The sequence below is a fragment of the Takifugu rubripes genome, chromosome 3 (genome assembly GCF_901000725.2).
Source record: "Takifugu rubripes chromosome 3, fTakRub1.2, whole genome shotgun sequence".
NCBI lineage: Eukaryota > Metazoa > Chordata > Actinopteri > Tetraodontiformes > Tetraodontidae > Takifugu > Takifugu rubripes.
Window position 1 is genome coordinate 10,727,555 of NC_042287.1, and position 17,157 is coordinate 10,744,711.

The 17,157-nt window shown below is 41.4% G+C and overlaps 2 protein-coding genes across 3 annotated transcripts; one reads left to right on the forward strand and one right to left on the reverse strand.

Moving 5' to 3' along the window:
- Window positions 1–187: 187 nt before the first annotated feature.
- Window positions 188–5,804, forward strand: tnnt2a (troponin T type 2a (cardiac)). 2 transcript variants are annotated; one of them, XM_011602450.2, is made up of 16 exons: window positions 188–290; window positions 370–440; window positions 596–606; window positions 771–788; window positions 918–962; window positions 1,687–1,749; window positions 2,728–2,751; window positions 2,875–2,899; window positions 3,158–3,221; window positions 3,349–3,465; window positions 3,556–3,633; window positions 3,721–3,831; window positions 3,911–4,020; window positions 4,116–4,206; window positions 4,551–4,591; window positions 5,617–5,804. In XM_011602450.2, exons 2-16 carry the CDS (start codon window positions 403–405, stop codon window positions 5,648–5,650), a joined length of 870 nt encoding a protein of 289 aa, XP_011600752.2. In that variant the 5' UTR covers window positions 188–290; window positions 370–402; the 3' UTR covers window positions 5,651–5,804. The 2 variants fall into 2 exon arrangements, with proteins under 2 accessions (XP_011600752.2, XP_029689986.1); XM_029834126.1 differs by having other exon boundaries at window positions 921–962.
- pkp1a (plakophilin 1a) lies at window positions 5,796–16,428 on the reverse strand. The gene is made up of 16 exons (XM_003963320.3): window positions 16,314–16,428; window positions 15,196–15,636; window positions 13,589–13,704; window positions 12,090–12,254; window positions 11,810–12,003; window positions 11,515–11,656; window positions 11,133–11,340; window positions 10,868–11,036; window positions 10,427–10,544; window positions 9,321–9,485; window positions 9,052–9,225; window positions 8,810–8,963; window positions 8,537–8,723; window positions 8,212–8,296; window positions 7,606–7,717; window positions 5,796–7,469 (listed from the first exon to the last, which is right to left on the reverse strand). Exons 2-15 carry the CDS (start codon window positions 15,380–15,382, stop codon window positions 7,643–7,645), a joined length of 2,139 nt encoding a protein of 712 aa, XP_003963369.3. The 5' UTR covers window positions 15,383–15,636; window positions 16,314–16,428; the 3' UTR covers window positions 5,796–7,469; window positions 7,606–7,642.
- Between the last annotated feature and the right edge of the window lie 729 nt (window positions 16,429–17,157).

Consider the following 17,157-nt stretch of genomic DNA (forward strand, 5'->3'; position numbering starts at 1 on the left):
TGTGTGTGTGTGTGTGTGTTTAAGTGTAGGTGTGTGTGAGTGATTTTGACCTTTCTTTCACTACAACCCACAATAGTGCATGCGGCATCCTTACCTCCTTTTTAGGGAATGATGATAACAGTGCACACTATCTAAAAAGGTATTAATAACACAGCGGTGGGGGGGGGGGGGGGGGGGGGGTCTGAGAGCCCATCCAGTGTGTCTCTTCACCCCTCAGGGACTCACTTCACATTCCCGGCAGTCACACTCGAGCCCTCTGGTCAGTTACCGTCACTCTGCCTGTTCCTCAGGTGAGTTCTGCTTGAAATGGAACCTGTTAGTAGAAGTGTGAAACTGTGCGTAAGTGACAGATTTTTGTGTTTTGTTTAGATTCACTGCCACAGGAGGAAAAGACTTTCCCTTATGTCTGACACAGAGGAAACGGTGGAGGAGTACGAGGAGTAGGCTCTCATTTTCTCCTTTAATACACCAGCCAACACAAATATTAGACAAATATTAATAAGGAATTTAATTACATTACCTCTATTTGCTCCCATAGAGTGTAAATTATGATGTCTCCTGTTTAAAAATGTTTACTGTGTTTGTGTTTTTCCAGAGAAGTGGAAGGTAAGAAACGACTCCTCATACTAAGGTGATCTGATATTGGACTTTACTGTTATATTAAGTCGTTCTGAAAGTATATTTCTGCATAATGTGATGCAGTCAAGCACAAGTTGTGTGTTTCCAATGTTTCTAATCCTCCTGTGTGTTTTCCTGGTTGTGCGATGTAGAAGAGGAGGCCGATGAAGGTTTGTGACTGCAGGTTTAATAGCTGCACGTTTGGATCACAATTATTCTTGTTCACAAGAAAAATGCACATAAAACTGAAACCACGGCTGCAGCCTGGATGAAGCAGCTGAGAATTTTACTGTGCTCAGCAGGTGAGCAGGAGGTAGAGGAGGAGGAAGAGGAGGATGCGGAAGGTAAATTATTTACAATCCCATTACTACGATTGAACATTGGCTTCATATTCCCAAAGAACTACCACGCTAGTTCATAAAGAAAACACAAAGATAACACCTCACTTTTCATTGTAAAAACAGTCCCGACAGCCTCCAGCAGAATAGTTCCAAAGTTAAAAAGGTGTTTAAATATGAGTGTGGGGTGTGTGACGGAGCTGCTTGTCAGTCTTCACCTTCACCTGCATTACAGCATCTCCCAGATCAACGAGCTTCGGGTTTTAGCCAACGGCTCAAATGTAATTAAGCTTTTATTATTCATACCTTATTTTCTTAATTTGTGTATTTTTCTTGTTAGCATAACATCACTGTGAAAATTTCACATCTTGGGATAACTATTCCTAAAACCTGAAACTGTCTCACAAGTATAGTGAATTTAAATAAGAGGTTGGCCTTGAAAATAGTTGTCATAAATAAAATAATATACCTTTACGATGTAACCCACTGCTATTAAGGCCCCCAAAGTAGATAAAACATGTATATCTCTTTATCTCTCTTTTGTACACACGCACAGTTCACGTTGATCATTTTTATAAAGGTGTTTGGGCATCTTGTACTTTTTGGGCTGGCAGAAAAGGAGGATTTATTTCACTTGAGTTGGTTTAAGATGGTGATAAAATGACTCACCGTGTCTCACCGACTTCTCACCCTTATGTCTATTTGCTGCTCAACACGCTTCGATTACCAGAGGGCTTGCAGGAAGAAGACAAACCTGCTGCAGAGGAGGAGGAAGAGGAAGACCCAGAACACGGTGTGACTTTTTAAAAAAAGGCTGACCTACTTGGTATTTTTTTCTCTGTAGTCAGGTTTTGTATTTAGTTTCCCTGTGCGCATGTCAGCAGCCTGTCTTCTATCAGAGTCAGGAGACAGTAATCTGCTCGCTCTTGACTTGACTTTGGTAGGCGAAAGTTGACGGATTTAGCTCAGTGTTTTAGCACCCAGCAGACAAAGCAATATCTCACATAGCCCCCGTTCCTGGTTGACGTAAAGCATTAGCCATTCAAGTATTTGACTTCTTGTTTGACAAGGAAACCCAGTTTGGACAGATACGTCTGCTAAAGGTGTCTGGCAAAGAGAATAAACTAAATATACGCAAATACATATATGTATAAATTCATATCACCGTGTGTGTTTTACATAAAAACTATACATTGGATCTGCTACACTGACAGTTGAAGGTTATCCGTCCATCACTGGACAAGTGTGTAACAATATGCTGCAGTTAATCACTTAAATTCACAGTTTTGTTACTACTTTATTACCAGTGACAGGGCAAAAGGAAATATTTGCCTCACAGGCTTCACTTTTCTATTGTGTGATTTTATATGCATCCTTACTGAACATTACACTATATATTACCATATAGTATAGTATATGGCAGGTTAGCGTCTCAAGAGGATGTGATCTCATGAATTTATGAACATAGCTTTAGCCTAGACTTAGGAAAGGTAAGTAGGTTAGGAAAACAAATCAATTTGGAATCCGCTCTTTATATTCATAAGAACATTAAGCTGTTAGTTTATGGCCGTTGCCGCTTCAGTAATCTCTTAAGTGAGTGTCACTGAGAGGTCATGGATGCCAGAGCTGCTTCTGAGAGTAACACCTCATTATCACCCTCTGTCAACATCTCAGAATGCTAATAATGAAACAGGCAAGTAAAATCTACAGCATGAGCGAATGCAATGATGTAACGCCGCTCACATTTCACATGTTTTTATTCTGGTTTCAGATGGAGAAGCAGGGGAAGGAGAAGGTAAAACTACATTTTTGGCTCCTTGACACGTGTCATTTATTTGTCGATCTACTGGTTACTACAATTACACCTTTTTGCATATATTTCTATTATCTTTCATATTTTTTCCCCCCATCTGTACAGGGGAAGAGGCCAAACCAAAATTCAAGTGAGTATATGTGCAAATGTAGCCTGCTCCCCCTTGTTGCTTGGACATTAGACCTGTTTGGAGATATGATTGTAAAAAAAGAAAAAATGAAGAATAATTTAAGCTAACACAGCGCAAGTACAGACATGCAAGAATGTTGAGAGATGAGGTCTTCACACACTGAAGCTGCTGCTCATATTTCATGGCTAAATGTCAGTGACATTCATGAACACTTTACCCTGCAACTTTGTATGTAATCGTGTTGTTTACCTTTTTCAGGCCATTCATAATGCCTAACCTGATCCCTCCAAAGATTCCTGATGGAGAAAAAGTGGATTTTGATGTAAGTGAGGAAGAAAAGGAAATAAAAGCACCATTGGGGGCCCCTCTGGATGCTGTGACATTTGGGATCAATAAGATATTTTACTATAAATCAATGAATAAAAGTGGTGAACCTCGTGTCTCTGCAGGATATTCATCGTAAAAGGATGGAGAAGGACCTGATGGAGCTCCAGACCTTGATCGAAGTTCACTTTGAGAGCAGGAAAAAGGAAGAAGAGGAGCTGATTCAACTGAAAGAGCGAATTGTTAGACTTCATGGCTAAAGTTGCTCAAATAGAAGCAGAGTTTGTCAAACTCCTTCATCAGGACGTGCTAACACGAGGTCTGTTATGCAGGAAAATCGCCGGGCTGAGCGAGCAGAGCAGCAAAGGATCCGCAGCGAGAGGGAGAAAGAGCGGCAGAAGCGTCTGGAGGTGTGAGCGTGTGCAAGCTGCCACCCAAAATGCATTCGCAGAATCCACATAATCAAAGAAGAATGGTCTTTGTCTTCTCAAATCTAGGATGAGAGAACTCGTAAGGAAGAGGAGGAAGCCAAGAGGAGAGCCGAAGATGATGCCAAGAAAAAGAAGACCCTCACCAGCCTCCATTTTGGAGGGTACATGCAGAAGCTGGTGGGCACACTGAGCACCGTGGTGCATTTTTATTGAAGTATCTAGGAGGTGGGTCCTGATTCCTTCGACTTGTCTGTAGACAGAAAAGCGCAGTGGCAAAAGGCAGACGGAGAGAGAGAAGAAGAAGAAGATCCTGAGCGAGAGACGCAAATCACTGGACATCGACAACTTGAACCAAGAGCGGCTCAGGTAGTTGCAGGTTGTCAGGCGAACTGCTGAGGTGATGACAAGAATCACGGAAAAAAACAGGGAGAGCTACATCGTTGCATTTCTACTTCTCGCAGAGATAAAGCCAAAGAGCTGTGGGAGTGGATGTACCAGCTGGAGGCAGAGAAGTTTGAGCTGCAGGACCAGATCACCAAACAGAAATATGAGGTGTCTGTGGTCGTTTCTTTTCCAACATATCTGGGGTCCTGGGCTAGGCTTAATTCGCTAAATTCGGTCAGGGCACCATCATGTCAGCAGTGTGTGTGTGTGTGTGTGTGTGGGGGGGGGTTTCAAATTGCTACATTCAAAGTACAGTAATTAGTTTAGACACGGTTTTAAGGCTTTGGGTAGAATTAGTATTATGTTAGGGTTGTAGGTTAGACTAAATGGTTACCATTACTCCTGGGGAATGTGTTGTCCTCACAAAGACAGAAGTATAAGGATGTGTGTGCGCGTGTGTGTGTGATTCAAAGAACACTGGAATAACTTTAAAATACTCTATTTTCATCCAGATCAACGTGCTGAGGAATCGAGTCAGCGACCATCAGAAATCGTGAGTTCCAAATCTGAGTTACACCTCAGTTTACAGCGATGAATCACAGAAGAGAGAGTAGAACTTTAAGTATTCTGACCTTTTGTACAAAAATCTGAAGGACCCTTGAGGCCTATCCTGTCAGGCAAAATTTCCAGTATGTCACTCCGCCTTCACGTAAATTTGACCGGCTCAGTCCTAAAAAGCACACTATTCGGAGACAACAATCACAGTGTTAGAGTGTGGGAATTCTTACCAATCCAACCTGAAGAACCTCTCTCCAATTAGAAAAGAAACTGTCACAGTTCCAAATGATCCTCCCTGTGATGCCTCACATGGCCGTTCATTACAACCAAACTGTTAAACAGGACAAGTGCTCACTGCACAGACATGTCAAAGTATCGATGTCAAGGATGATCAATGCATCTTCTGGGCATCTTAAAACACTGATTTAAGAATAGATATCTGGACATTTCTGGAATAAAGCCCTATTTGAAAGAGCCACATATGGCATGGTCAAATCAGCTCATGCGGCAGATAAGACATTTTGTAATCTGCACTGTAATCTATATAACAGACACTCCTATGAACAGAACATGTAGTGTGTGGCAGGACTTTGCCCATCACTTACCAAACTGTCGAGGCCGGGGCCGTGTGTGTGTGTGTGTGTGTGTGTGTGTGTGTGTGCCTACAGGAGTGGCAGCCGCTGAAAGACTTTCTTTTCTGTCTGCTGGGTTTTATTTCTTTTGGCATGGAGAAGCTGAAGAGTTGCGCAACCTTATAATGATATATATACAAAAAAAAATATGTCCTTGCTATTGAAAATCATGTCACAAAAGCAGATGGGAATAATGAGTTGACTCAGAGACAGTTAGACAAATTTTGAGAGTTATACTCTTATAAACAACAGAAAATAAGCGGAAAACAAAAGAGCGTTCCCTCGACAACAATGGTAAATAACTACAGTATGTAGGTTACAGTTGAATTTTGAGGCGAGTACACAGTCTAAGTACTTCCATCTTTTGACTTTCTTTTCCTTTTACCAGATCTAAGAGGACCAAGAGGGGGCTGAGGAAATAGATGCTGCACCCATTGGCTACTGGCTCCAAGCCTGGACTCTGCCTCCATAATTAAACTGACTCTGTATTCTTCACTCTTTCTCTTGGATTCTCACCATTTAAACTAGCTGTGTTGTTCTGAAGTGTGTAAATAAATTAAGCTTGGTACAAAGAAAGAATTTCTTTCTTTTAACTTTTATTGGCACTCAAAAGTTCTGACATGATTGGGGGTATGATGATACTTGGGCCAACTCCCAGAACTTCACACAACACACATGCTCCCACATCCCGCTTACACACACCTTCACCCAAACACAAACATGAAAGAGAATCATTGTATTCTCATGTAATAGTTACAACAGATTTATAAAACCTAATTCCTTTTTTACCGGCTCCTCTTTCCACTGCATGAAAGCAGTGATAAATATTCAACCAGAAGTTTGTTGAAAGCCATTATTTTTCCTGCTGCTTAAGCCAAACCTCATATCACCACAGCCTACCCAAGTTGGGCACAGTCTATCTGCAAACACATGGACCACGCAAATGTCTAGTCAGCGTGGAAAAAAAACAACAAAACATTCTAGGTTTTTTGAGCTGTCTTTCACTTTTTTGAGTGGCCGCAGAACACATTTCATAAATAATTAGTCTACGTTCCAGTGAAGAAGCAAGCAAACCAATTTTGTTTCAGCTTGTCTGGAAAGACCCGCAGGCCAGCGTCACAGAGCAGAGATAACAGTCGCTAGTAGATTGTTGGCGTTTGTGTTGATGGTGCTGGATGTAGAGAACCGAAATAATGAAATATTCTTTAAACATGCTATTTATTCTAGGTAAGATAAGAAACAAGGAGAGATCCCTTCCAAATACCAGAAACATTCACACATTTGTACAAAATTATATTGATGATGGGATCAATTGTTCTAACCTCAATACACAGTTGGCAAGTAACACTGTTTTGCCACTCTGGTACTTTCCACACATAACACTTATGTGCATGACTAAAAAGTTTTATTCGCTGTGATTAAAGAGTGAGCGTCTGATTATTTACTGACTTTAAGACACCGTCAGTGCGACCGAAAAGATAAACAATATAAAAATGAAGGGAAAACATAGAAAAGGGAAGAGTGGCTTCGGTGAGCGTGCTACGAGTTTAAAATGAACATTCATTAAATGATTCAACAACTTCCACATTAACATTTTCCCCCAAATATGTATAACAGACATGTGTGTTAAAGACCTTTTCATTTATTATTTTGCAGTAAAAAAAAAAAAAATACAATCCACCAGGCTGCAAAAACACGAGCAATGACAAAATATCCAGAGATATTTCTCTGTTCCTAATGTAAAATGTTTACATTTAAAGGTCAAACATCTAAAATTAAATGTTTTTTTTCATTGCTGTGATTTACTTATGACACAAACATATAGTCTATATTGCTACAGTATCTAATATTAGAGAGTATTAGAGAGAATATTTGTTTTTGGCTGCACAGTCTGAACTAACCTAATGTATATCTGAGATCTGCTTTCACCAGGCACCTTAAAATCCTTTAACTAACCCATCACTGTGCATCCATCCCAGGCAGTGGAGGCTGAATGTGGCTTTTAAACACACTTCAGGTTACAGAAGGATATATAGAGAACGGATCTCCATCTGACCAAATTAACATCGTTACGCCGCAGGTTTACCTTTGAAATTACATTTCTCTTACCGCGGTAGTACTGCATCACATGATTGACTATTAGGTGAACATTTTTCAGCCAAGCTGTTATGTGAAGAATGTAACCAAACTCTTGGTTCCATGGGTGTGGCCACAGTGATGTCTAAACATGCAGGCTTCCATCTGCAAGCACACACAAGGACACAAGAAAAAGCCGTCAGAAAGACAGAAAACAGAAAACATTTCAGTCGAGTGCGAATTAGTAATTCTGCACTTTCAGCGGACAATAAAACACAATATGTTCAGGGACAGAACGCACCTCTCAGACTCCCTTGCACACGCGTCATCTGTTACGTTCAATCGATAACTTGCATCGATCTGTGGACGGCTGTTGTGTTGTCATTGATGAAAAGTGATTTCCCAATCCCCAGCTGTGGACCAAAATAAATGTTTATTCTAAAAGAAGGATGTTATGATGATAAATAGGCCAGCAGAAGAACAAACGCCCGAGGCAAATGATGACATTTTGAAAATCAGAATGAAATAGTTGCTCACGTTTTGCCACATCCTGTTCTCTATAGCGATAATTAAAAGACTCAACACAGCCAATGGTCATACTATTCAGTCACTCACACCTTTACTCTCCCCTCTATATGATGGCTATCTTAACCCTTTACTGATTTCACATTACTTTTAACAAACTCTTTTTTTTTGCAACAACGTAAGACCTGTTCTACGACTTTCAAATGTGACTCTGGACAAGAGGAGCCAATAAACCTTTGGGTGGGGCAGCAGGGAAGAGAAAGTGTCAATGATCCAGGAGAGCATTAAAACACACATTTTAGTGGGATCCTCTTACTGCTTCTGCGAGGCAACGCAAGCATGTGCAAGGCTTCAAATAGATACAAATGTTTGTGTAATTTACCTTTTTTACAGCAGCTTGTAAATTCTTATCATTCCACAAGCTGTAGAGGAGCAGGGACGCTGCTTTGCTGCCTTTTGGGAAGGAACTGTGGGGAGAAACGGACCAGACAAGCACAAGCATGTAAACACATAATTATAAAAGGGCAAATCCCAAAATAACTAATGACTTGGAGGGAGTGTTTGGTAACAGTAACTGCTAGGGACCAGCATGTGTATTGAAAAGCTTCACCAAATTAAATGAAAGATACCAAATTCTGTGCAGCCCCTTTAAATGCAAGAGGCGACTGCTGTGTTTTTATACACTGGGAGTTAAAACAGAAGCTCACCCATTCTCACTGAGGTCAGCCAGCCCTGACACCAGCTCTTTTGTAACTATCTTCTTGCTGAGCTCAGTGTCGGCCAACATCAGAGTTCGTGCAGCGCCGCACACTGATGCTATGGCATCGTCAGAGTTTCCCATCTCCCGAGTGCTCAGGGAGAGCAGGCTGGTGAGATCAGGCAGTACCTGCTTCGCTGAGGGCACAAGACAAGACCAACAGAGTTCTAACTGTTCTACATGCAAACCACATGCCTGTTGATATCAAGTGCTCCCTCCTTACCCATTGTGGTCTGAAGACAGCTGGTTCGAGCCATGTTACCCAGCAACGACACAGCATTCTTCTGCAGGCTGGGGTTAGGAGACTTTAGGAGAGGTGAAATGTGAGCCAGAGCCCCCAACTTTTGAACCAAAATCTGGGACATGGCGCTGGATCCCTTTGGTGAAAATCAAAGACAATAAACGATGAGAACAAATGAACTTTTCTTTCTTTTCTTCTATCTCTGTGATGTTGTTGCTGCTCACCACATCCTTGCTGGCAGTGAGGTTCTGCAGGACACCGCAGGAAGCTTCCAGGGTCGCATCTTTCTGGGACAAGCCGAGCAGACTCAGGTAGGACTGCATCGCCGTTGGGTGGCACAACCAGTTCACACCAGATGGTGTACTTTCTTCTGGCATCTGGGTCAGGTCAAAGGAAAACTGCGAAAAGAGCAGAAAAATGAGATGAGAGGAGCTGTGGTTTTCTTTATATGGCCAGCAACATTTAGATAGTAAAGCTGGTTGAGGTGTGGTACCTCTTTCTGAGCCTTGGCGCTCTTTGGACTGAAGCAACCGATGGGGCTTTTCTGTGCATCGAATTCGGAATCAGTCTTTGGTTGGTACTTCTGGAAACACTGGGGACACTCAGACTCCAGCTGGTACGTCAGGTTATGAAGAATGCATACACAGCTTTCCACAGACTGGTGGAAACAAAAGGAAGAGACCCGAAGATTTATTTTCATATCCTGTTTAAAACAGGAGAGAAGAAACGTTAATAGGCAATATCTAATCCATCCAACATGTTTTGGTGTTTTTTTTGGTTTCATTTTATGTGGCAAGATGAAAGCTGCTTACAGCCAGGGACCTACATTGTTTGTGTATTCCCAGTTACTTATCCCAATGTAAAGATGGATTAAGCACCGTAAGAGTGCTTCTAGTTTTTTGGGCTAATATGACTAAAATTATAGCCACGTCTTACAAATTACATTATTAACAAGATCAACCTGCAGGGAACAGCTGTACAAACATCCTCCTAGGTTTTATGGATGTTCCAGCTTGTAGTTTTTTTCTAATGTTGGTTTCGATGACAGGTTACTACAGGAAGAGAATTATTTTTCAAAGCTAAAGCAAAACACCCAGATTATCCCTCTGAACACAAAAGCTTCCACAACCAGCTTTATTCCTGACTCCAACACTACTTTAGAGAGAACTCCAGTGACCCACACTAGCGGACGTGAAATGAAGGCAACATGTTCACACCCAAAAAAAAGCTGGCAGACGTGCCACTAGTTAAATATATACTCATACTGACACTGCCTGCAGTATTTACTCCTTTATGCATATGGAGAAAAAAAAGCTGGAGAAAACGTAATAGGGCAGTAAATAGGTGATGACGTCTTCTGATATTTTCACAGGGACATTTAGACTTTTCTCTAACTGGACATTTCCTCCAGCGCTTTCAGAAGGATCCCAAGGCATTCCCAGACCAGCTGGGGGATATAGTCCACTTGAAGATGGAGCTCTCCCCCAAACATTATTCTACTGATCCTAATGTAAATTATACTATTTGTCATCTTGGAGACCATGTAAGTTTGCTCTTCGCAAATACAGAAGTCCTGCTGATGGAGACAAGGCATTTTACCTTGTCATCGGGGTCTTCCTCTGCAACGCAGGACTGGATGTAACTCATGAGGGAGTCAATGAGGCCACGGCAATCTCTCATGGCCTGTCTGGCTTTCAGTTTGCCACAGCTCAGGTTCCTAAAGAAAAACATCTTTCAGTCAGAGTCAAGTGAAAGCACATCTGTATCATAATAGTGTCTGCTCTTTGCATTAGGATTGCATGATGAGGGTTTTTCTTAGCTTATGCTAAAAACCCATTAGAGTGCCGAGTAAGTCAAAACCTTTGTTTTTGATCCTGCACTAATTAACTGGTTTCAACACATTTTGCACACAAAGACTTTACCCGTCATACTGTTATATATTCAATTAAATATTTGGTTCTGCATGCCAGTTTTTGCTGGTGCCTTTGATCCAGACTTAAAATCTAAATGTCATGCCACTGGTGCAGTGGCTGCTCTCACCGCAGGCACCCTGTGGCATTGTAGAAGACATCAGGGTGTATGTTGTTGTTGTTGGTACTGTCTGACCAGCAGGTAAATGGCACCACCACGTTTTCGGTCAGGGCGGGAAGCGCTGTCACTATAAGTTCCTCTTTAAGCTCATCGGAAGATGACATGTTCCACAGCAGGCCTTGGTTTTGCAAGAATTAAAACACTTGATGGTTAGGAATTGTCCCATGGATGCAGCCTAATGATCTGAGGGGCTGTCCACATGAAAATGTCATACCAGTGATCTGTTTCTGGGTCTCAGTGGAATTTGTCTCTTTCAGTAGTTGTAGGGCTTTAGCTATACCACCACAGTGCTGAACCTCCAGCTTGTTATATTGGTGCTTGAACACCAGGTTCCTCAAGGCCCCAGCAGAGGCCTGGCTCAGCCCAGGGTGAGGATTCCGCAGCAGAGCCACAAGAGCAGGGATGCCTCCCAAATTCAAAACCTGCAACAGGCAAGCAAATCCAGTTCTTCAAAGAGCACAAAGCTCTATACCAGCTAGAAAACTAAACATCATTGAAATATAATACTACTACTACTACTACTACTACTAATAATAATAATAATGATAATAATAATAATAATGCATATCGTATTATTATCTTAGCAATGCTCAGACCTGCTGTTTGGCCTGCTCCTCTTTAAAAGAAGCATGCTGGATGAAGGTGGCTCCGCACTGTTGGTAGTTCTCTTCAGCATGAGATAGGTACTCAACAGCCTCTTTCAAGGTCAGGTCTACACCGGTTGTGGTACCGCTCCCCCTACAAAAGTTATGTTATATCAGTTTAGTACCAGCATGCGTGAAAGAATATATATATATCAACGTTTTAGCCATCACATCAACAGAGAAGCCAACGATTGTCGTCGCCAACCTTTCTTTATTCGTAAAAATGTGAAACAGCATGAAAACTCACACTGTTGGCTTCTCGGACTGAGACACTTTGATGGTGCCCATCTTGCCCTCGCTTTGATACTGGGTGGTAGGAGACTTGACAGTGTGCGTCTTTGTGGTGGTTGTGTGAGATCCATTGCTGATGGTGTAGCTACTGTGTCGATTAACTTGACCATACTTAGACTGCTGGGCTTTAACGCTCTGCCCTTTGGCTCGCTAATCAAAAGAACAAAAGATATTGCTTATACGGCCTGACACACAGGAGTGTGGTTTTTATGTTGTTGTGTCATGATAAAACTCACCACTTCAGGCAAAGAAACAGCAGGAAACGAAGGAGCCAAGGTAGGGTCACTGACACTTGGTTTCACTCCATTGGGACTAATGGGCCAAATACAAATATGGTCCCGTATGCCTGAAGTGCTGGAATGTTTTTCTCTCCAGGAACTGCTGATTAGACTGTGATGTCTCTGAGAAGCAAGAAAAAAAACATCATAAGGTTTCCAGTTAGAACTATGCACACCAAAAACTTAATTATAAAAAAAAAAGTCTGTGCACTCCTCTGACTGCAAATCACTTGCAAACCTCCTTTCATGTCAGACAACTGTGCACATACCAAAGTAACATAATAGTCCTCGCTGTAGACAAATTAATTTACTTCACACCTGTAAATTGCCTTTGCTTTAACAGCAGAGATAATAGTAACTCTCAGTCAGGCATTTTGATATTTGATGTGGGGAATGTGGCTAATAGGGAAGCAGGTTGGACAGACGTGTTGTTACGCGTTTGTTCTTTCAAGCCATACCGATTGCTCATCAATCGTCTTACTCTGCTACTCAGCTGCTAAAGCCCAACAGAGGAAGAGTTTGTCAAAAACAAGTATGATGAGGACAAACAACACCGGTGTGTGCTCAGACCGAGCTGACGGCAAGCAGAGAAATCACGAGCACAAAATCCAAAATATATGACTTTTGATGCAGACTAATAACACACGGCGTTAATATAGGGAGTACAAAGGCAGCAAAGATACATGTCATTTAGGTAGACAAAATTATAATTTGCCTGTCAGTTTAGGTCTTACCTGTTTTACTGGAAGCCATTCCCCCTTGATAAATAAGCTTACAACCAAGGAGACAGAAACCTGATCTCAGTGGTTATAATGGGACTCCATTTTAATATATTCTGTATCTTTGTGTCTGCTCAGGCACCACATTGACCGTCCCTGAATGGTCTTAATTTTATTTACACTGTTCTAAATTGCATAGTGGCTTGATTGTGTCTCTCACTGCAAGTCCATATGGACAAAAGTGTCGGCTAACATGTGCATTATGATTTTATGATTATGGCCATTTACACCATGCAATATGCTCTGCCCACATACCTCATGTTGCTGTTAGTGGGTCATGGTAGAACACATCACAGGCATGCACACTCATGAAGTCAAAGAGGCATAACATATCCTCTGGTGTTGCATTAGCCAAACCACAACTATTACACCTGAGTTAACAGCATAAAAATGCCGCCCCTGGGAGAATTTTGGATGGAAATATGAAGATGAAATACTACAATGCTAAAAACACTTATGAAATTGGAACATGTTTTCTCAGTAAAATGTGCATTTTGTATTTATACACAACAAAAACAGACAAAATAAATGAAGAATAACAGACTGCAACAAAATGGACTGGAAAATATAAAGCTAGACAAAATGATCTGTGATTGTACAGAGAAAGTGAGAGAATCAATTTGTTTTGGAATTACGTAATTATAACAAACATGGAGGTTAAATGAAAGAAACAAGTACCGATTTGCTGCCTGCTGAAGTGGTGGAGGCGATACGGCTCAAGGTTCCATTTGCCTTAGTTGGAGAGTATTTAAATGAGTTGAATTCATTTCCTGTCCAAGTCTGGGAACTGAGTCCTGTTAAAGCAGATGAGATTGGAGAACTAAGATAGAGAGATAATACTGCAGGACATGCAAGTATCCAGAAATGAGCTTTTTTCACTCTCAGAAGTGCAGGGGCCAGTCAGACACATAAATACTGGAATAAAACACAATAATGAGAAGTGGCTTTTTTTGCTTTAAAAACACAAAAAATAGAAAACTCCAGTTTTTAATATCAACCATTACTTCTGCACAAAACAAGTGAGGTAGTGTTTTTATGTGACAACTGAACAGCCAGATCATTTAATATGTAAAGGATTAAATCTTATGTCGTCAACATGTTTGTAGGACCTTTGGTTGATGGCCTGATTGAATCATTCTTGAGCAGTACACTGCAAAAATTTAATTGCCTGTGAATAGAAATATAACTGTATTATTTTCTCAAACCAAGGAATTTCCCAAAATGATTACAAAATAAACAGATTAAACAGTAAGCTCTGAAAGCATAACTGTAGGGGGGAAAGGTGAACGCATGCTGGACAGTTGTGTTTTATTGCAAAAGAGTTAAAAAGGCTTCATTGGGGTGAACAAAAAAACCCTTTAATATTAAATTAAAATAGTCTGAAGCCATGGGTTTATGATTACACCAAGAACTCTACATGCATGTTGAATAACACATGCTTCTATAGGTTTCATAACAGATTAAGCTTTATTTCACTGTTGGAGACGACCAGAAACACAATGTTTGAAGGAAGGATGTGAGTTAATGAACTTTAGCACATTTTCAATCACAATCACTGGCTTGCATTGTTTGAATCTGTCTTGAACTGCACCTTTGAAAGCCTAAAATGGACCAATTCCAATTTGTATAGTTTCGAGCAGAGCCTACATACCAGTGCCACAGAGAAAGCAGTGATACAGTTCAGGAAGGTGGAGAATAAAAGCTTTTTCAGCAGCAGTTGGGTATCACATTTCACACAGTGACCCATTTAGTTCTGGCAACAGTCCCGTATAACAGAACACCCTGACGAAAATGACTGAAAACTATATTTATGCGGCTTGAAGCCTGGATGACACAATTTCATTATTATGCTTATGTTAATCAATCAATCATTTAGTCAATCAATGATCTCACGTTAACCCCCAAAATCCTAAACCTAAAATTCTCCATTTCTAAACTCGGCACATTGAATAGAGCGTAATAACTGAATGATCAATTTCGATCCCGTCCCCAATTGTTAGAAAAATGATTTCCACGAGCTTCACAAAGGTGTTTTTTTCCCCCTTTTTTTGGTGTGTTTCTTTATCTTTTCATCCAAACTCGCTCCCTGGTCAAGTTTTGCCACATTCACTCGGTAAAAACCAGGTACGTCGCGCTTCCTGGGCACTGTTAAAAACTTCCCACTTCGTGCACAAGTTTGATTGGTTGGAAAAGAAGCCTATAATGATTTACTTCGGATCATAAAGGGATTTTTGATTTCCACCCCCGATAGTTTTAGGCAATGTGGGACGGTTTTCCGTACACACCGGTCGGTGACACAGGCGACATCCCGCCGTTCCCGCTCGGTTTGGACTTGCTCCTTTTGATGCTGTGCACCTGATCCCTCACGCGCTGATGTCCCGTGCGCAGGTTGTTGTCCGAGGGCAGCGCGAGCGACGTGTCCTCGCCGCTGTTGTTGATCAGCGCGGACTTGAACGGCCCCGCGGCCATCATCACCCCGGCACGGCGTCGCGACTTATCGGGCAGATTTAAAAACCGAATGAAGGAGGACAATCCAGCTCCACGGCGGCAGCCTCGGTGTCGAGTACAACGACTGGACAGACGCGACCCAGCATAGGCGCGGTGGAGCTCCGCCTCCCCGACCGACCGCGCCCCGGGACTTCACACGCTGGTGGTGGGGAAGGCAGGGAGGTGCCGGGGAGTGGAGGCCGACACGCCTGTGGCGCAGGCACAAATACTTTCTTTGTCTGTCAGGGGAAAAAAAGTTGTTAGCCACATTCAGATAACTCAATGAATAGCTTTTTCTTAAGATAAAATGATTAGAGGTAAAATACGTGCTGAAAAAGGACCAATCTTTTATAGAAGGATTTGAATGACATTTTAGTCAGCAGTTGGATTCAGAGTGAAGACAGATGATACTGAAGAGGCCAAAGGAGCTCTGGTCAAACCCTGATAAATACAAGCTGCAAACAGACTTTTCTTTTGACTTTTTCAGACAATAAGTGCAGGAATTCAGTGTGACAAGTGGCAGCAGCTCATGTTAGATTACTTTATAGAACAATACACATTCAGGTGGAATATTTTGCATGAATAAATCACTGGGACTGTTGGCTTTAACTGTCTTTGTAATATTGACTTTAAGATCAGAAATTGTTGTATTTTAAACGAGTTGAGTGGGAAATGACAATAATAGGACGGACAAAGAAAGTTTACAGGCACATTTTCTCTGCAGAACCGGATTGATTTGCCTGAGTTGTTCCAGGCAAACTTTCCCAGCACGCCCTTTGTCTGTCAGGGTTACTAGTGACTAAATTGTATTGCACTACAAGTAAAGATTGCATACGGTCACAGGTTTTAAACCAGTTATGATACTGAATCGACCTCAGTTGCTCCTAAGAGAGGGCAGCAAGATGTTGTATCTTACCTGAGTATTCTTAGACCTTTGTGCCAGCAGACTGAACACCACACCCAGACTGGAGATTAAGCACCATGACATTACTTCAAAAACAGATTACACTGACTCATGTCTGTGCTGTAAAAAAGCATGTTCTGCAGCCGAGGGCAAAACAAAACAAGCAAAGAACACAATCTGGTATTGACTCATCCCACAACTCCAAATATGAGCAGTGTGAGAAGGGTGAGAAGGAGTACTTATGGTCGGTCGGAGTTATTTAAAAGTATGGTTATGGAGTAAACTTGAATGTAAGTTTAACTACCAAAAATCTATAACCAGACTTGACTAATAATACAATACATTTGACCTGGGGTCAGAGGACTTCCTGGAATGAGGGAGTTTTGGTAATGATACGTGCTGCGCAATTGCAGCGCAGTGGAGTGAGATGAACTGTGTCGGAGTGTTGGATTGCAGCGTGAGGGTCAAAATCCCTTCCTCTCTTCTTTGTGGTATTGGAAGATAGCAGTCATGGTAGTGAAAACTCACATATGAGCCCAAAGAACATTTGTGAGTGAGAGAACAAGCATGTGTTTGTCTTAAATGCCGCATTAAAATTCTCCCACTTTACTTAGTCTTTACTTTCCTGCAACACTTGGGTATCAGCACCCTCTAGCGGACCAAATGGGAACTTAAATATTGTCCTGAATAATACCGTACCAAATTATTTAAGTTTTTTTTTTTTTAAATATTATTTTTATACGTGTAACAGTCTGTAAATACATAAATGTTTGGAAATAACTTTAATTTTTTCAAATATACTCTGGTAGTATGGTGATGCAAAAATTATTTTAAAAGTGGACACATAACACGACAC